Here is a 20,358-nt window from a genome sequence, read left to right as displayed (position 1 = left end):
TGAGAGACCCCGGGCCCTTTGGCAGAAGCCACCCAAAGGCCCCTGGGACACAGACCACTTCCCACCTAGAAGGGCTGGGCCAGAGGACAAAGGACACGGAGGCTGGTGCGGTTTGGAGAAACCAGCTGGATTTCTGGAGTTTCCTTACAGTGGTGGCCCGTGGCTCAGGAGTGGACAGGGACAGCTGATCAGCCCCACCTGCTGCCCAGGTCGCCGAGGGAGGGAAAAATTTAAGGCCAAGGCCGCTGCTATACCCCAGTGCAACGACCAGGAAAATCACGAGAATCAAGGTAATGAGAATCTCCCTAAACTTTGATACAGTTAAAAAAAAAAAAAATCAACTGAACAAAGATGCCCAAGTGACAGCGGGTGCCTGTCCACTGTGATGGACCCGGTCATCACGGGGATCGGGAGGGAGGATGGACGGCCTCTCTGGCCTGGCCCAGCAATCCTTGCTTGCTTGGCATGGGTCCCAGTGATGTACCAGGCCGCGGTGGCCAGGGGACAACTGGAAGGCTCAGGCCCTCAGGCAGGAGGAGGGAGACAAGACTCTGTTTTGTGATTGGGACAGGAATGAAAAACACTGGCCTTCCCTGAGGTCAGGGAAGAACAGTTTCTAGGAAAATCAAATTCATGAAGAAGGGAGATGCTGGTGCTGATTTGAACATTGATTGGCGGGTAATGGGAGGGGCGGGCGGGGAGCGGCGTGGCTGGCGGATGGCCAGCCTGGACCTTGGTGGCGGGTGCTCAGAGGTTGCTGAAGAGTTCGTTTTTCTTGCTCCAGTCCATCTGTGGGGCCCGCTTGCTGCCGCGCTTCTGATGGGCCCTCTCTTTGGCCACAGCCAGGGAGATGTTGAAGTCCAGGATGGGGTCTGAGGAGGAGGTAGATGAGGGCTCCGCAGAGTCCTCTTTCCTGGGGCTGTCTTGGGAATTGAGCTGGGAAGAGGAGGGAAAGGTAGAAATGGTGTGTCAGCGCCTGTGGAGGCTCCCTGGTCCTCAGCCTCGTGGCTGGGGGCTCTGCTCTGGGAAGCCAGGTCACAAGAACAGAATGCGTGCGACCTCAGAGGCAGGCTGTTGTGCCAGGACCCTGAGTGGCCTGGGAATTGGCTTCCGGCTCCCTAGTCGCCATCCCCCCCCCCCCTCCACCCCCGCCAGGCCTGCCCTACCTCCTCGCTGGTGTCACTGGATGCAGACCTCGCCAGGGCTGGCCTGGGGCTCTCGGAGGCTGGCTCGGCCAGGGCTTCAGGGCTGTTCTCCTGGCACAGGGAGGAAGGGCGAGGGTTGGTGGGGATGGGGAAGGAAACCTTGATCAGGGAAGCTGGGAGCCTCAGTCTGAGAAGGGCGGCTCAGGCCTTGGCCATCCACCCAAATTCCAGCGTTACAGTTTTACATTCCTGAAAGGATCAGGGCGCCTGGTTCATCTATCACCTGGGCGTGGGTGGAGTCCTGTGGTGGGATTCGCTGGATCACTGGCTTTCTCTGTCCTCCCCTGCCTGGCTTTGAACACTGAGTCACCTGCTGGGCCAGTGACCCAGGAGGACCCTCTGGGACAGGGCCCTCTCTGTGACACAAGGATCTGTACACCGATCCCTAAACCTTTAAGGCCCCTCCTCCAAAGCCTCACCCCAAAGCAGCCAAGCAGGGCCTTGAAAGAACAAGGTGGATGCCAGACCCATAGATGGGGAACAGAAGGTCCGGGGCCCTCTCTGTCCCGGGCCCCCAAGCAGGAGCCCCAGGAAAGAAGTTCATGCAGGGCTCCGTGGTCCGACTCCCAAGTCGGCCGTCTGAGGGGGAAGGCTTTGGCTGGGCATCAGCTTGGCACTGTGCCCCTTCCTGGGTCCCTCCGCGCCTCTCTAGCTGGCGCCTGGCCCACAGTCCCTTCCCAAGGCTCACCCCCTTCCCTCTGCTCCGGGAGGAGGGGCTTTGTTCTCCCGACCAGGCTGGAAGTAGCAGGGCTGGCAGCGTGCTGCCGGACACTGGGGCTCTGTTCTTGGAGAGAAGAATGGCCTCTTCTGTACGGTGGGGAGTTGGAAGTGGGGGCCTATCACCCATGATGGCGGGCTGCAGAGGGGCCTAGCCAGACCTTTACTGAAGGACAGCCTTGGCTCTGGGTAGGGGGAGAAGAGTACATTGGTAGCGGTGGAGCTTGGAGCTCAGGAAAGTGCTGGGACTAGACCCCAAGGGTTCAGCCTGAGCCATGGCTCTCCTTCCAACCATATCACTTTCCCGTGGCTGCCCGTGCCCCTGAGGCTGGGAACTGCCCTTACCTTCTGTACCTCTCCATTGGTGAAGGGCTCAGGCAAAGGACCTAGGTGAGAGAGAGAAGAGGGTGAGTCCAGAAGCTTTGGGAGAGTGGTGCAGCCTGGAGGGGAGGGCTGCTGCCTCAGGCCCAAATCAGTGGTTGAAACTGCAACTCAGGCAAGAACCTTTGACATTCTGATGACCCCACCTACACAGGGATTGTTTGTTTTGCAAAAGTTCCACAAAACAATACTTATGGCGGCGCCCTCGACATTTTCTATGAAACTTTATTAAATAAATGTGCTGGTCTTTATCTGCCAAGTTGATCTCAGAAGCCACTGAGACAGACGAAGAGGGAGACTGTCCCAGGGGAAGGGGGTAGAAGGATGCCAGAGGAGGTAGGGCATGGTGCCTGAGGAGCTGAGTATAGTCCAGACTTTAGCTATGTGTTCCCTGCTCCAGGCCCCCAAGAACAAGGCTGGAAGCTTCTCTGGCTTTGGTCTCCTTCTCACCTGAGTCAGCCAGTTTCCATGAACATGGGCATCCCGCCTCCTGCCCAGAGCTGGGGACTTTCAGGAGCCCCAGGGAACCTGGGTAGGGCTAGATAGAGATAGGGCCTAGGGTGCCCCATGGCCCTTCCAGCTGGGGATGAGTCATATGGACCCCCTCCTACAACTATAACCCTGACCCTTAAGGGAGGCCCCACCCACTGCAAAGTCCTGAGAGGTTCCACCCTCCAAGAGCCATCTTCCCAGGGAGAAAGTCCAGAGCTTGGAAAGAGGCTGCTTAACCCCTCCCTGCCCTGGTGCAGCAGCCCTGCCCCTTTTGGCCTGGCTTGGGCTGGGGGAGGTGCCAGGCTTGGCAGGGGGAGAAAGGGGAAGGACAGGGGCCCAGGGACTGAAGGGGGCCAGCAAGCCTGAGTTTCCAAGACAACCTGACAGAGGATGGGAGGGAGGTATTGGGCCACTCGCTGGACTCTGATCTGCCGGCAAAGGCTGGAGGCCGCCCCAGAGTTAACCCTTTCCTTGGGTAGGCGCTGCTGAGAACCTGTGGGGGAGGGGCATCGGGCCATCCTTTGGCGTCTTAGCTGCAGCCGGGGATGCAGAAGCGCTGCCCCATGTCTCTCCATCCCTCAGGCCACCTCACCCTGACACACACTATCTTCTTCCTTCCCCTACCCTGGGCCCGACTCTCCATCAGCCACGCTGCTGGGCCGCCCCTGGAGAAGCATCAAAGCCAGAAAGCTGAGCACCGGCCACTCACCGTTGAGGTGCTCCTGAGACGGGATCACTTTGCACTTCTTGAAGAACTCGTCGGTTTCCTTGTCTACCACCAGCAGCTTGGTCTCGTCCCCTCCGGCCTTGATGGCAGACACCACGTCTGCGTGCTGCTTGCCCTCCATGCAGACCCCGTTCACCTGCAGGGTGGGGTCAGGGGTTACGGGCACAGGCCTCATAGATGGGGGCCCACCTGAGGAGACTGCAGCCCCCTTGTCTGTAGGATCCTGTACGAGGCCAGTGGTCCTCCCACCTGATGGTCGGCTCTGGGGGCAGGATGCGTGGGAAGAGCCAGAGAAAATACCCAGACAAGACTAAACAAACACAGCTGTAAGAGCCGGGGCGGGAGGTTTGGAGCCCAGGCTGGGCTCTCCTCCGACCTCTCCCTCTGGGCCTTGGTTTTCTCACGTGTAAAATGAGAAGTCTTGGGAGAGCTGATCTCTGGCTCTGAGGTTCTGAGACTGTGATTCTGGGACCAGCCCGAGCATTCAGCTCACGTTTCCTTTCCCGTGAACACAAGGCAGGACAGGGTGTGCATGTCTCCAAGCTAACTCAGAAGATGGGATTTATACCCTGGAGCCTGTGCACAGCACAGGGCGCTCGGGGGTAGCGGAGCTCTGGAGATGGCCCCTGGCATCTCCTGCCCATGTCACACCATCCCTCATGACAGCTGACCCCTGCCAACTCCGTGCCTGTGACTGGGGACCCCAGGGATTTGACGGCTGCAGAGGGTGCTCGGTGAAGAGCCCAGAGGAGAGCAGGGGTGGGAAAGAAGTTAGCCCGTCTGTCTGTCTGTCCCTCCTCCACTCCCGATTTGTCATCTCTCTTCCTTTCTCCTGTTCATCTGTGCATCCAGGTGCCCACCTAGCATCTCCGGGTTGTCTGTGCCCCAGGAGCTAAAGATCAGGAAGGAAGCTCCTAGAAAGAGTTTGGGGGAGACAGAGAGGGCATCACCTCCACAATGCGGTCCTGGGCGCGGAGCCCAGAGGCCTCGGCCGGGGAGTCTGGGTCCACCGCCCGGATGAACTGGCCCGGCTTGGACTTGTCGCTGTGCAGGTTGAAGCCGTAGCCGTTGGCGCCCTTCTTCATGGCACAGAGCCGCGGCCGGAGCTCGTGCTGTGGGGATAACGGAGCATCCACAGCTATTTCACAATGTCCCGGGTTCTGCCTCCTCTGCCCTCCACCTGACTCCAACTCCCCCACCAAAGGAGATACAGAAAACCACAAATATGCTCTCCTCCGACCCGGCAGTGCGGTTTGGGAGACCTGCACTGGAGCCTGTTGCCTGGGTGGGACGCTGCCCCGGCCCGAGGTCAGCAGGATGAGGCTAGCACTGAGCTGCATTCTCTTTTGACATTCTAAGGTCAATCCCATGCTCTTCCGGTCTTAACCCTCCCCATTGATGGCTCGATCTGGCCCTTGGGGGTAGGTGAGGAGGGCACCCTGTCAGTGCGGCGGGGGCCTACTGCCTGCAAGTGGGGACCCCAGCCCTCTGCACCTGTTCCCTCCCTCAGGGAGGCTGTGTTTAGTGCAAGCTGGCCAGCGTGTTTACAGTAAAGTATTCCCCTATTCAAGCTCCCTCTTGCCCCCACCAAGCCAGATGGAATAGCCAAAGGGAGGTGGAAGGGGCCAGATAACTGGCAAGCTGGTGGTGGTACAGTGAGGGGTCCCCGGCTGGACAGGGCCATCCTCAGGAGGGCAGAGATGACAACGGAGGCCTTATCACTGCTCCCAAGGTGCCTCGCCAGGGAGGTGGCTATGAAAGGTGGGGACGGGCCAAGGAAAGAACAGTGTGGCCAGGACCCGGGACGCGTGACCTACCAATAGGGCACACAGAGCCGGGCGTGGCGGTGCACGCCTGTAATCTTAGAACTTGAGAGGCTGACACAGGAGCACTGCAGGTTCAAGGCCAGCCTCAGCAACTTAGTGAGGCCCTCAGCAATTTAGCCAGATCCTGTTTCCAAATAAAAAACAGGGTGGTAGCCGGGCGTAGTCACGCTTGCTTATAATCCCAGCATTCAGGAGGCTAAGACAGGAGGATCGTGATTTGAAGACAGCCTCGGCTACTTAGTGAGGCCCTTTGCAACTCAGTGAGACCCTGTTTCAAAATATAAAGAATAAAAAATAGGGCCGGAGCCGGTGGTGGTGGCACATGCTTGTAATCCCAGCATTTGGGAGACTGAGACCGGAGGATCACGGTTCGCGAACAGCCTGTTACTTAGTGAGGCCCTATGTTACTTAGACCCTGTTTCAAAAAATAAAGAATAAAAACAGGGCAGGGGCTGTAGCTTGGAGGTCGAATGCCCCTGGGTTCTATCCCCAGACCCGCCAAAAGAAAAAAAAAAAAGGGGGGGGGCTGGGGTTGTCGCTGGGAGGCAGATGCCCCTGGGTTTCATCCACAGTACCGCAAATCAAATAAAAAACCAGGGTGGTGGTGGTGGAGTTCAATCCCTGGTACTGAAAAAGGGGGAGGCTCATGCAAATTTCTTCTGAGTACTCGGACACTTGGCTGAAAATGGTTTTCAGTGTCCTCCTTCCATTTTAACGTGGGTGAAGAGGAAGCCTGAGCTCAGGCCCTCCACCCCAGGGGGGCAGCGAGCTCCTCTGAGCTCCTCCGCTGTGACCAGAGGCCGGTCACTCCCTTCGCCGAGCCCCAGGGCCCTCATTTACAGTCCACTCTGCCTTCCCCGCTGCTGTGAGGCCCAGTGAGATAATTACAGAGCTTAACTGCAGGGCCCATGTAAACCTGAACTTTGCCACTGTCCCTAATGCCACTCAACAGTCCTGCTAAGCCGAGCAGTGAGCTGGCGGGGGAGGGGGTGTGTCAGGCTGCTCTGAAACCCAAATCCCTAGCTGGGGTGGAGAAGGCAGGTGAGGGAGGGCTGGGAAGAGTGAAGGGAGGGGAGGTTAGAGCCTCCTGCCCCAACTTGCCGGCTGCCATCTGCAGGAGATGATCCCCCTTCACTGGGGGAGGGGTGTGGGGGCCTCTGGAGGGTGGCCTCGCCTTCCTCTGAAGCCTTGAGCAGGTCGCTGGTGCCTGTTTCAGGATATGTGTGTGTGTGGGGGGGGGCGGGTGGAGAGACCAAGGGAGGAAGCGGACCGATGGCTGGGACTTGTCCTAGCAGCCGCTTACCCAAATTGCGGCTGGGTACACCTCACCTCAAACACCAAAGACAACTAAGATAGCAGCAAAAAAAAGGGCCCCACAAGCCGGGCATGGTGACACGCTTGGAATCCTAGCACTTGGGAGGCGGAGACAGGAGGATCGCACAGGTTCGAAGCCAGCCTCAGCTACTTAGTGAGGCTCTCAGCAACTTAGTAAGACCCTGTTTCCAAATAAATTATAAAATAGGGCTGGGAGTATAGCCCAGAGGTTGAAAGCCCCTGGGCTCCACCTATCAGTACCACTAAATAAATATATAAAAATAAATAAATAAATAAATAAATAAATAAATAAATAAAGGGCCCCACAGAGGTACCCCCTTCCGAGCAGCCCCATATCTTGTTCTGGGAGGGAGTGAGGCTCTCTTCTCCCCTGCAGCTAGCAGCTAATTGCTTCATGAGCTGCCAGGAGGCCCTCCCCCAGGGAGCACAGGAACAGGTCGGACCAGTTGTCACCACCAGGAGAGGCTCAGCTTTCGGCCTGAGCCATACTGAGCTCCTCGCTCAGCTCCACAATCCCAGCTCTTCACCCCGAGAAAGTAGGGGGGTACACCTCACGGATGGGCAGGGGTGACGCCAATGCTCTACTGCCCCAAAACTGTCCCCCTCAACCCAAAGACTTCCCGAAGTACCCTGGCTGCGGCTTGTCATCTCTGTTTTTGACAGGGAGAAAGTAAGGCCCAGAGAGGTGCACCCCAGTAACACTGCAGAGCCAGAACTCCAGGCCAGCCCCGCACTCTTCCCACCCTGCTGTGGGCTGGTCCTTCAGGACTCAGGCCCAGAGACGGGCAACCCTTTGGAGCGGAGACCCAGCAGCCCCAGCAGCGAGGGCAGGCAACAGTGCTCTCTGGGGAATGGGCTGCAGCCCCTGCTGGAGGCTGACTGAACCGCGGCTTGCCCTTCTTCCTTCCGGTGCTCAGCGCCTCTTGCTGCCAGGGTGAGGGGATAGAGCGTGGCCTGGGTGAGGGCAGGGAGCATGCCTGGGCTGGGGCTGCGGTCGGAGCTGGGCTGGGCACTCTCTGGCTGGCTGGGCCAGCTGCCCCCGTGATGCCCAGCTTGTGGGCTGGATGTACCTCTGCAAGAATTACCCCCATACCCCTTGCCTAGTGACAGGGTACCAACACTCAGAGGCCTGCTTTGTGCGCTGCTCCTCCTACCAACAGGAGGAACGGGGACCAAGCCCGAGGTGCTCAGCACCCATTCTTCCCTCCCCCTGCACGCGGAGCTGCTCCACTGCCCTGGGGGTGATTCTGCAGTGGTGTCAGGGCCTGAGGAAGAGGGCGCTGGGGGAATCTGAAGCCCCAGGTGGTCCCTTCCATGAAGATTTGGAGACCTCCGGAGCCCTGGCCAGTCCAGCCCTCCCAAGTCCTGGAGCCTCCCACAAAGGGGCCCGCAGGGGCTGCCCACACTTCCAAGGAAAGCAGCCAGCCCCCATGCAGAAGCCGCTTGGCAGGAGGTGTCACTGCAGCTGCTCAATCAGCCCATCCCAGCCTGGGTGGAGCCAGGAGTCCCCTGGGGGTGTCCTTCTGGGGATCTGTGAGGCCTGGCCCAAGTGTCAGCTCCGGCTCCCATCCCAAGCTCCCCAAGCAGGCGTTGGGGGAAGACTTCAGAGCCCCAGGGCTTGCGCAGAGCTTTCCTGTAAGTTTCGAATGGCTGGAAGTAAAAACTAAGATCTGCTCAGAAAGCTGGGCGTGGTGGCACATGCTTGTAATCCCAGTACTTGGGAGGCTGAGACAGGAGGATCTCAGTTCGAGGACAGCCTCAGCTACATATTGAGGCCCTTTGCAACTCAGTGAGACCCTGTTTCAAAATAAAGACTAAAAATTAGGGCTGAGAGTGTCTCTCAGAGGTAGAATGCCCTGGGTTCCATCCCTAGTACTGCAAAAACAAAATAAGGAATAACAAATAGGCTGAGGAGTGTAGCTCAGAGGTAGAATGCCCCTGGATTCCATCCCCAGTACCAAAACAAAAAAAACAAAAAACAGAGATAACGCTGGCAGAGACCTAGAAGCAGGAGCCAGGGTTGGTGTGGATGAGTTGCAGTGGTTGGGGTGGGGGTGGGGGGAAGAGTCTGGCTTTCCAGAAAGAGACCCCGTCAGGACAGCTGTCCAGAGACCCTCTGCATGGGGGTCCTCTCCACCACCACCAGGTCACCCCTCTCTCCCACAGGGAGCCGCACCCCAAGTGGCCGCCCCATCACCTCCACCCACGCGGCCCAGGGAGCAGACAGTGGGCAAGGAACCCAATAGGTGTGGCCAGCAGCCACCTGGAGAGCCAGTAGCCACCTGGAGAGCCAGCAGGGAAAGCCGATACTCTAATCCTGGCAAGGTCTCTGGGGAGCGGGCCCTAGGCTGCTCCTCCTTGGGCAGGGCCGGTGGAGGGGGGAGGGCAATACCCACAAGGCCCAGCCCCTCCCTGACTGCTACCATAGTGATGGACCTGGCAGACACAGCCAGGTCCCATCTAGGCCCCAGAGGGGATGGGCTGGGGTGCAGGAAGGCCGTGGGTGCTTAAGGAGCAGCAGAAGTGCCCAGGGCTCTTGTTTATATAAATAAGGCCGGGGGGGGGGGGCCCACACAGATGAGGAGCAGGCAGGGAGCCGCACAGGGGCGGGGAAGGATGTTTGGGGTATAAGCTCCGGCTGCTCTGGGGGTAGTTCTATTTTTCCCACGGACTCTGGGCCTGGTGCTGGCCCTTCAAGGGGAAGCTCAATGGGGATGGGTGGCCGCAGAATGGGCGGCAGGGGTGGCTATTCCATGGGCTGGTTAGAAGCGGAGCAGGGGTCAGCGTGCAGATCTGTGGGCTGAAGGCGTCCTCTCGAACCCATGTGAGGCACAGTGGGCCAGGTCACTACTGACCCCGAGCCCCACAGCCCTCAGGCCGCCTCTCGTTTCCTTACAAGACTCCTTCCCTGCCTCTGCGCAGGCCAAGGACTGCCGGACGCCTCTGTTTGCAAAAAAGGACTCTGCTTCTAGCCCTTGAACTTGTACTTCCTGCTTTTCAGCAGGAAGGCCCTTTCCTGGAACCAGGCTGGGGGAAACTAGAGGACAGACACACGGCTAAAGTGGGGGGCCCTTGTGAGACACCCTGGGGCCAGGGGTCCTGAGCCAGTTTCACCCTCTGGCTAATAGTGTCTTTTCCCAGTGCTGGACAGTGCAGTGGAGTTTGGCTCCGGTCTCTGGGCTGGGCAGGCCTGGGATGGAGCAGGCTGGCACCTGGGCTGCTGCCTGGCTGGACGCCGGCCATGTTTTCCTGCCTGCCCCACAGGGGCTCCGCCAGCATCTCTGAGCCTTCCCTTAGAAGTTGCCGGAATGCAGCCGGGCATGGTGTGGCACAGACCTGTAATCCCCAGTACTTGGGAGGCTGAGACAGAAGGACTGCAAGATTGAGGACAACCTCAGCAAAATGTCTATGACTATCCCAAAGGCTAAGGAAGGACCTTCCAGGAGCCTGTGAAGTTGGAACTCAACAATGAAGTCACAAGTAGCAGCTACCATTTACCTACCATTTACCAAGGGCTGGTCAATGTGCTAGGAGCTGTAACGTATATTTTCTCATGACAACCTAATTGTAACTCTGCAAAGGAGGCATTATTGCCCATCTTTCACAGATTCTCAGAAAACCCAGGTACGCTGGGTGTGGTGGCGCACGCTTGTAATCCCAGCGCTTGGGAGGCTGAGACAGGAGGATCGCATAGGTTCGAAGCTAGCCTCGGCTACTTAGTGAGGCTCTCAGCAACTCAGTGAGACCCTGTTTCCAAATACAGTATAAAACAGGTCTGGGAGTATAGCCCGGAGGTAGAAAAGCCCCTGGGTTCCACCCCCAGTACCACCAAAGAAAAAGAAAAGAAAAAAAAAGCCAAAAAAAAAAAAAAAAAGAGTAAGCCTGGCGTGGTGGCGCACGCTTGTAATCCCCGCGCTTGGGAGGCGGGACAGGAGGATCACGCAGGTTCGAAGCCAGCCTCTCTGGCTTAAGAGACCCTGTTTCCAAATAAAATGTATAAAAAAATAGGTCTGCGAGTGTAGCCCGGAGGTAGAAGGGTTTCCAGGAACCCCAGTACCACCAAAAAAAAATTTTTTTTCAAAGAGTAAATTGCTCAGGCACACAGGTAATAGGAGATGGCAGAACTTGAACTCAAGTCTACAGCAGCGCTGTGCAGCAGAAATGTAATGCAAGCCATGTGTGAAATGTCAAGTTTTCCAGTAGCCCCATTAAAAAGTAAAAGGGAAGCCAGGCACAGTGGCATAAACTTGTAATCCCAGCATTCCAGAGGCTGAGACAAGGAGGATCATGGTTCGCGGCCAGCCTCAGCTACTTAATGAGGCCCTCCACAATTTAGTGAGACCCTATTTCAAAATAAAATAATAAAAAAAATAGGGCAGGGGATGTAGCTCAGAGGTTGAACGCCCCTGGGTTCCATCCCAAGACCCGCAAAAAAAATAAAATAAAATAAAAGGGGAGCCGCTGGGCGTGGTGGTACATGCTTGTAATTCCAGTACTTGGATGACAGAGACAGGAGGATTAGTGAGGTCCTCCACAACTTGGTGAGGACCTGTTTCAAAAATAAAGAATAAAAAATAGGGCTGGGGGTAATAGCTTGGAGATAGAACGCCTCTAGGTTTCATCCCCAGTATCGGAAAAAAAAAAGAAAAAAAATAGGGTTGGGGTATAGCTTAGAAGTAGAATGCCCCTGGGTTAAATCCTCAGTACTGAAAAAAAAAAAAAAAGTAAAGGGGGTGGGTGGGCAGGAGGTGGTAAAGCGCATCTCAGTATTTCAGTGGTGTTTCTCATGCCTGCTTAGCACATTCAAGTCTCTGGGATGAATCTTCAGCACCAAGCACACAGGAAAAAAATAAGAAAAAATAAGATAAATTAAGTTTCATATTTTATTTAACACGATGTATCTAAAATATTACCATTTCAATACGAAATAAAAAAATTTATTTTTGGTGGTGGTGGTACTGGGGATGGAACCCAGGGCTACTCTACCACTGAGCTGTATCTCCAGCCCAGCTTACTTTTTATTTTGAGACGGGGTCTTGCTAAGTTATCCAGGCTGGCCTTGAACATGTGAACCTGAGAGTGGCTGAGATTACAGGCTTGTGTCACCATGCCTGGCTAATCAATCTTGTTTTGAAAAACTGAGGTATTTTACCTCCTTTCATTTGTACGAGGCTGAACACTCCTAATCTAGAAATCTGAAATGCTCCAAAAGTGAAACTTTGTGAACACAGACGTGACATCACAAATGGAAAATTCCACGCTATGAAGCTTTGTTTCCTCCGAAGAAAATGATCAAAACACTGTATAAAATTACCTCCAGGCCAGGTATTTAAGATATATATGAAACACAAATGTTTTAGACTTGGGTCTCATTCTATATCTAAAAATCTGAAGAAAAGCCGGGCGTGGTGGCGCACGCTTGGGAGGCCGAGACGGGAGGATCGCGGTTCGTGAACAGCCTCAGCTACTTAGGGAGGCCCTCTGCAACTCAGTGAGACCCTGTTTCAAAATAAAGAATAAAAAATAGGGCTGGGGGTGTAGCTCGGGAGTAGAATGTCTCTGGGTTCCATCCCCAGTACTACATAAATAAATAAATAAATATCCGAAGAAATCTGAACTCCAACACCCTTTGGAGTCCAAGGATTTTGGATAAGGGAGAGTCAGTTAAAACAAATCTTCAGGATGGTGTGCATTTCACACGCCAGGCTAGCACACTTCAAGTGTCCAGGAGCCATGGCCAGTGTCTAGCACTGGACAGGTCTAGTGGTCTCACTATGCCGAGAGCCCCAAACACGCTTTCCTAAAACCCCTCAAACTTGCTGTGGGGCTCGGGCCCCCATGCCCTTACAAGCACGGGGAGAGACTGCGCCTTTGTCCCGGCAAAGGTGGAGTCCTGGCCTCAGTCCTGGAGTGCAGCGTGACCAAGGTCCTGTGCACGCTGCCACACTGCCCCTGAGGCGACCTGACCTCAGGGAATCTATAGTTCTTTTGGACAGAGAAATGTAAACATTGCCCGGGGCCTGGGCAAGTTGTCCTGCCTTGATGGGGAAGGCTCAGTCAACAGTCAAGGTGGGTGGGGATGGGGGGCTCTTTGCACTGCAGGGGAGCAGGAGAGCCAGTCAGGGCGGGTTAGGGGGCCAGGTAGAGGTAGACTTGGCTACCTCTAAGCTCTGGGCTCGCTAGCTGAGTCACGGCGCTGGCTACCTGTCACCTTAGCTGATCTGACAGGCGGCTCTATCTGGCTGGGGTGGGGGTCATATGCATTAATTGAGATAAAGTATATTTAGCATATTACCAGACAAGTAACAGCTGTTATCCCCCCTCCTTCTTCTGGCAGTACTGGGAATTAAACTCAGGGTGCTCGACCACCGAGCTACATCCCCAGCACTTTCTTTTTTTTTTTTTTTTGCGGGTCTGGGGATGGAACCCAGGGGCATTTGACCTCCGAGCTACACCCCCTGCCCTATTTTTTATTCTTTATTTTGAAACTGGGTCTCACTGAGTTGCAGAGGGCCCCAGCACTTTCTATTTGGAGACGTCTCACTAAGTTGCCCAGGCAGGCCTTGGACTTGCGATCCTCCTGCCTCAGCCTCCCGAGTCGAGTCGCTGGGATCACTGGCCTGTGCCACCACACCCGGCCACAGCTGTCATGGATCGAACACTTCCTATCAATTTACGAAATGGAGAAAACAATACCGAATTTGCAGGGCTGTAGCAGGAAATCGACGCAATGCATACCCATATCTGTATGGCACTGGCTGGGACCTGGCAGGCACAGTGAGAATCTGAATTTCCTCCCTAGGGAGGGCCATTCTTTTTGAAGAGCAGAGCAAAGCAGAAAAACAGCTATCCCTCCCCCCAACCCCCAGTCTGGGGATAGAATTCAGAGCATTCTACCTCCAAGCTTCACCCACAACCCAATTTTATTTTATTTTATTTTATTTATTTATTTTTGTGGTACTGGGGATGGAACCCAGGGGCATTTTACCTCCAAGCTACATCCCCAGCCCTATTTTTGATTCTTTATATCAAAACGGTCTCACTGAGTTGCAAAGGGCCTAAGTAGTAGCTGAGGCTGTCCTCGAACTGTGATCCTCCTGTCTCAGCCTCCCAAATGCTGGGATTATAAGTGTGTGTCATCACGCCTGGCTTCCCCAACCCTATTTTTTACTTTGAAACAGTACTTGCAGATCTTGGCTGAGTACCTTCTTCCTCTAATTCCTAAGTGCTTCTCCGCTTTCCCAGGGACCCCTGGGATGGGGACTCCGGGAAAGACCCCCATCTACTCGAGGTTCCCTGAGAAGAAAGCTCCTATTTCCCAGGGAATTATTTCCTGAATGAGAGATTTAACAGAAGCTGGAGGTAAGAACGGGACGGGGGCTGGGGGGCTCCACTGTCTCACCAGTAAAGAAAGCGATCAAGAACATGGGATTCACGAGGAAACGACGTACAAATCGCCAGAGCCTGTCCACTTGAGGCCGACACATCAGTCACTCAAACCCTCTCCCACCCTATCAAAGCTCCAATCTGGCCCAGCAAAGAGGGAGACTGTCTGCCAGCTAGTTGTACCCACCCACCCACCTAGTGACCTGGGGGGCCTGCGCTGTCTCTGCCTCTAAGATGGGGACCAGGACCAGGGCCAAGGACAATGGGAACCCCTTCGAGTGGGGCACTTTCACCTGCACACGTGCATTTTATCAGAACTTCCTGGCCACCCTGAGGGGCAGGTGCAGGTGTCCCCAGTTCTCAGAGCTGGCAGCTGATGCTTGCAGGTAACAGTGAACTCTTTGGGAGCTGGAGTCAGCAAGGGGCAGGGCTGGGTTTCCCACACTGACCTGGCTGACACCAATATGTAGTAGACTCAGGGCTTCCTCCTCTTAAAATGGAAGCGGTCTGCAGGGAAGAGGAGCGAGTGGGAAGGTTCTATCTGGAATTCTAATCTCTGGGTGTGCTGGAGGCACAAACAATCCCAGGTGTGCTAGACATGGATACACTGGGACACGGGTCCTTTGCAGCTGTTTTATTTTCATTCACTGATTTGGAAAATATTTATTGAGCGCCTCCCCACTGTGAGCCTGGCACAGCGCTGGGGCGAGCAAGGCGAAGAAGCCACCGCTGTTGCCCTGGGGCTTCCCAGGTAGTGGAGGAGGAGGTCATGAACACATGATTAAGCGATTGCATGTTCAGAGCGATCAAAGATATAAGGACAAAGAGCAGGAGGAACGGAACTGCTCGCTGCCTCTGGGATCAAGGAGAGGCTTTCCTGGGAAGGCTCGTGGTTGTGAAGAGTGTGCCAGGCGCAGAAGGGATGAAGGATTCCCGGTCCCAAGAATATCAGTGTGATGGCTCAGAGGCGCAAAGGGCATGGGTGCGCAATGGGAATTCAGACCCCTGGCGTGGCTTGGGGAGGGGTTAGCAGGTCAGGAGGGAGAGGGGGCTGCCTACTGCGCAGCGTCATGGAATAGCACGGAACTATTAAACAAGGGCGACCATTGACGGAACGCTGCTCAGCGCTGGGCTAGGCCACCGCTGCACCTGCCCAGCCAGGGAGGCAGATCCAGTGCCAGCTGCCCAAGGGTGGGGGTGGAATAACCACTGGGAACCAGTTATGAATTCAGCTGCCACAATGCACGTTTATCGAGCGCTTGCTGCGTGGCAGGCATTGAGTGACTTACCTATCCTCTTACGTAATCCTGACAGCATGGTGAGGCCGCTGCCGTCACCCCAACTTACACAAGAGGAAGTGGAGACCTAGAGAGGTGAAGTAACGCGGTGGTACAACCGAGGTGTGCATGGCACCCCGGGCCCAGGCTGAAGAGCTCGGGCCTCATCCTATGCCCGGCGGTGAACGGAGGGGTTTTCAGCGGGCAAGCACCAGGGCTCAGCGCCGCTGCGCCTCCCTTTCCACCTTTCCACGGGCGGAGGTGGGCAGAGCCATCAATAAAACAGGTAGAGCCGGGCGTGGTGGCACACACCTGTCATCCCGGTCCTTGAGAGACGCTGAGACAGGAGGATCACGGTTCACAGCCAGCCAAGGTAACTAAGCAAAACCCTGTTTCAAAATAAAAATTGAAGCTATCTGGGGCCATAGCTCACAGGGAGAGAATGCATCTGGGATCAACAACACAAAAGAAGGTAGACAGGCAGATTTGGAAGCCCACCTCCTCCTCCTCGGGCCTATTTGGGCCAGCATAGATAGCCAGTGCTCCCAGCAGCCCTCGCTCTTTTTTCTTTTTTCGTGGCAATGGTGGTTGAGTCCAGGGGCATTCTACCTCCGAACGATACCCCCAGTCCTACTTTATTTTTATTTTGAAACAGGGGCTCGCCGGGTTAAAGAGAGTCTCCCCATTTACTGAGCCTGTCCTCAAACCTGTGCTCCTCCTGTCTTAGCTTCCTATGTCCTGGCGCCACCACTGGTACAGGTGGTCTGCCCTGTACTATGCTTGCCCCAGGCTGATTCTCCCACCGAGCCAAGTACTTTGCACAACACTGATGAGAATATCAGCGCAGCCCCCACTCTTCGAATAAATTCAGGCTGAAACTAATGAGAGGGAATCTCAATCAGATGCTTTATGTAGGAAAAGGATGCCTATTTTTTTTCTTTTCAGTACTGGGGATGGTACCAGCTATACCCCCATTCCTTTTTTTTTAATTATTCTTTATTTTGAAACAATGTCTCACTGAGTTGCAAAGGGCCCCACTAAGTAGTAGCTGAGGCTGCCCACAAACCTCCTGTCTCAGCCTCCTAAATGCTGGGATTTGGAGCATGCGCCACAATGCCCGCCAAGGGATTTCTTTAGGGGGTGAAAATCCTTACAACGTTACTGACGTTTTTTGCAACATCAGGGTGGGTCACCTGCAAGCTCACTGTCCCAGAATATGGGACTTTTCTACTGGAGGGGCTCAGCCGTGCTGACTGGCTCTGAAGAAAGCAGGAGTTGGTTGCACAGAGCTGGGATTCCAGGGTCTGGGCATAAATAAGCCCAATTTGGTATCCAGTAGGGGCGCAATCCCTTCCCTGATTTCTCAAAACTCTAGAGAGAAAGCGGGTGTCACCCCGTTTTATAGATGGGAGCAACAGATTTCCAACAACACCTGACTTGCTTGGGGAGGATATCCCAGGACCACTCTACTCCGTCTCCTGGCCTAAGGAATACACACGGATGTAGGCATCATATCACTACCGCGGGAGCCTGATTCTGTGTTCGGAGGACAGCCTTTAAGGAAGGCGTGGTGGAACGCCAGTGCCAGGTTAGCCCTCCCCGCTGCCTCCCCCAGGCCCCAGGCCCTCAGTAGCAGAACCAAAAGGGCAAAGGAAGAGCTGAACACGGCTGCGGTGGTGGTGAGGGTGTTACTTGTGTGAGTGCCAAAGTCCAAAGGGGAAAAAAGGGGAGGGGGGTGGCAAATGGATGGACTCAGTACAAAGTCCAATCTGGGTGTCTGCTTGGGAACAGAGGTCATCGGTTCCAGCTCCCTGCCGGGGTTGCTCCGACCTCTCCCCAGCCCCTTGCCAATGCCAGCTTGGCAGTGGCAGGAAGCGGGAGCCCAGTGGCTGGCATTCCCTGCACCTGGCTCTGCCTGGATAAGTAAGGCTCCTGGTGACCTCACCTCCACCAAACCAGCCGGTCCTCTCAGGCTCCACCTTCTACCTTAAGGCCAAATCGTGCCCTTTCTCTGTCCAGCAGGATCCTCCTGGCCCCACGGCCACCCCTGCCGACGTCAGGTGCACACTGCACAGGCCCGGCTCCCACGGTCTGCACACCCTGAGCGCCCCTCCCCTCCCCGCTTTCTCTGGGGACTGGAGGCTCAGCAAAACAGCTCCTGTTCTGCCAGCTGCCCCTCCTGCAGCTGATTCCAACTGGGATCCTTGGGAAAGACCAAACACAGGCAAGAAGCAACCCAGGAACCCGCCGGCCTGCTGGGGGGCGCTGGAGTGAGCAGTGATAATGTCCTGTGAGAGAGATCACCTGCCCACCTCCAAGTATGCCTGCTCCCTTCCCCCAGCCATCCCCTCCTTCTCCCAGATGCAGGCTAGAGCTTACAACTCACATTCCTGAGAATCATAAATCCTCCTGGGTGGCAGAGCCACCACCTCCAGGCCGCCTAAGAGCCTCCTCCCGGCACCCCACCCCCACACTTGGGCCCTGAGCTGCTGGGGCTTCCTCTCTTAGAAGTCACACAGACTCGGGGAGGATGAAGTCCAGCCCGGCCCAGCGGGAGTAAAGTTAATGATACACACACTCAGGAGCTGAGGGGTGGAGGAGCCCGGCTCCGCACAGAAAAAGGACTATCATTCCTCCAGCTTTTTTTTTTTTGTGTGTGTGTGGGGGGGGTACTGGGGGTGGAACCCAGGGGCTTTCTACCTCCGGGCTATACTCTCAGACCCATCTTGTGTTTATTTGGAAACAGGGTCTCACTAAGTTGCTGAGAGCCTCACTAAGTAGCTGAGGCTGGCTTAGAGCCGCGCCATCCTCCTGTCTCAGCCTCCCATGTACTGGGATTACCAGCGTGTGCCACCACGCCCAGCTTTTTAAAGTTGGGAAGAGCTGGCCTTCACCTTAGCCTCGGTTACCACCCTCGGAGGCCATAGAAAACACTGGCACCTCTTCTGGGCCCTTCTGGCCCAGTCTGAGGGGTCTCAAGGAACTGGGGCCAAGGAAAGGTGGCCTGAGCTCCCTCGAGACACCCTTCCAGAGGTCAAGGGACAAGGCGTGTAGGCAGCAAAGCCGCTCAGGCTCCCAGGCCAGCCTGGGCAGGTGGACAGGGTCAAAGGACGCGGCCCCAAGCCGTCCCGGGAACTGCTAGGGCGGCCGGCCGGCGGGCGGAAGCAGTCTCCCAAGCCGCTAGACGTCCCGGGAGTGCAGGTCTCTCCGGCCCGGGCCCGCACTTACCCGGTCGGGGTGGCTTTTCTCGGCCGCGCGTGGCTCGTCGTCGTCGCCCCGCGGCTCGGCCTGCCCCGGCCCTCCCTGGGTGCGCAGCAGCTCCTCCCCGACCCGGACGCCGAGCTTCTTCAGCTGCTCGTCAGCCTCGGGGTCCACCACCAGCAGGCGCACGGCGTCGAGCGCGGCGCGGATGCGGCTCACCACCTGCTGGTGGGTCTCCTCCTCCACGTTCTCGCCGTTCACCTCCACCAGCCGGTCCCCGGCCAGCAGCCCCGCCTTCTCGGCCGGCGAGCCCGGCTCCACCAGGCGGATGAACTGGCCCACCTTGCCCTTCTCGCCGTGCAGGTGGAAGCCGTAGCCGCTCGGACCCTTCTCCAGGCAGCAGAGCCGGGGCAGGGGTGCCCCGACCGCTGCGTCCACGCTCATCTTGTCCTGCGACTGCTCAGTGGCGCGAAGCGGGGGGGCCGTCGGGGGCCGGGGTCGCGACCGCCCAGCTTTTCTCCAAGCCCTACGGACCCGGAGGCGGGAGGGAGCGCGGCAGGGAAGCCCCCGGGCGGGCTGGGCGCGCGGGTGTCCCGGGAACCTCGCCGGCGAAGCGAAAGGAGCGGACGGAGGACGCGGACCAATCTCCACCCCGCGCGGCGTCTGAGCTTTCCAGAAATCGCCCGGCCCCCTAGTCCCGGGGGCGGGGCCTCGCCGAGGGTGTGGACCAACGAGGACCAATCGGAAGCCACATTCAGGGCCGGGTGAACGACGCCGGCCAATGGGAAGGTGCGAGGGCGGAGCCTGCGCTCGGCGCGGCGCCCCGTGGCGGGCGAAGGAAGAGGACTCAGGAAGTGGAAGTGTTTGTTACCAAGTGCCGGAGTTGGGCGGGCGAGGTCCTGGCGAGTTCCAGGTACCCGGCCTGCGGAGGGTCCGGCTGGCTGCTTTCTGATTCCCCCCTTGTGTCTGGGGTGGAGGAGAGCCTGTCCACAGTCAGAGGACCTTCACGCTCTAACGGCCTTTAGCCAACGCCGGGTGTGGCGCTCGGAGTGTGGGAGTGACTGTTGCCAGGGAAACCAGCCCCGCACCGGGACTGAGAGGTCTGGCGGTCCTAAGATCTGGGCGGCAGTCCCCCTCCGACCCAACAGAGTTGTTTTAAGTGTTTCCGTTCGTGGAGTCACTTTGCACTGTTCCAGGACCTACGTCTAGGGGCGCGGGCTCAGTGAGAGCCTAAGGTTTCAAGCAGCCCCTGTAAGCCGGGCCCTAGGGCTAGGAAGGTGGAGTGGGGGAGGAGGCAAAACCCGCAAGTAACCTACCTCGGGTACACTCTAGAGGGAAAGGAGGAGCCCTGAGGACTGTAAGATAAGCCATCCAGTTCCCTCTTGGCAAGGAGAGGGCAGTCAGTTAAGAGGGGATGACCCTGTGAGGACACTGAAGGGTGATACTTGAGCGATTTGGGCAGTCAGGAACAGTCCCTTCGCCATGCTATGACAATCTCTTAGATATGATGCCTCCTCCCGTGCCCACCTCAAACAAGCAGCGAATAGGGTGTACTTTCCAAAATACTGCAATTTAATTCTGAAAAATACCAAAGCTAGAGAGAGACCCAGAGCAGTCTCTGTGACTGGATCTCCTGCAACCTGCTTTAGGGCCCCAGAGAGCGGGGCAAGGTCAGGCTCCTCCCGGCTCCCCGCTGGGGGAGGCCTCCCAGAGCTCCCTTATCTGCTCAGGCTGGAGCCGCTGACTTAGCTCAGACAAGATTTCTGCCTTGAAAGCCATGCAGGAGCCTCTAACGGGTGTGCAGTTCATAC

The 20,358-nt window shown here is 56.5% G+C and overlaps 1 protein-coding gene across 1 annotated transcript; it reads right to left on the bottom strand.

Annotated features, from left to right (window-relative positions):
* Positions 1–747: 747 nt before the first annotated feature.
* On the bottom strand, positions 748–18,991 carry NHERF1 (NHERF family PDZ scaffold protein 1; the record flags this gene model as incomplete). Its single annotated transcript, XM_080712169.1, has 6 exons — positions 748–936; positions 1,167–1,256; positions 2,268–2,308; positions 3,505–3,658; positions 4,473–4,634; positions 18,575–18,991. 6 exons carry the CDS (start codon positions 18,989–18,991, stop codon positions 748–750), a joined length of 1,053 nt encoding a protein of 350 aa, XP_080568295.1.
* Positions 18,992–20,358: the final 1,367 nt, after the last annotated feature.

The sequence above is a fragment of the Muscardinus avellanarius genome, assembly GCF_963383645.1.
Source record: "Muscardinus avellanarius genome assembly, chromosome: 16".
Lineage (NCBI taxonomy): Eukaryota > Metazoa > Chordata > Mammalia > Rodentia > Gliridae > Muscardinus > Muscardinus avellanarius.
Note: the sequence above shows the minus strand (reverse complement) of the source record. Positions and strands in the feature narration are given on the sequence as shown.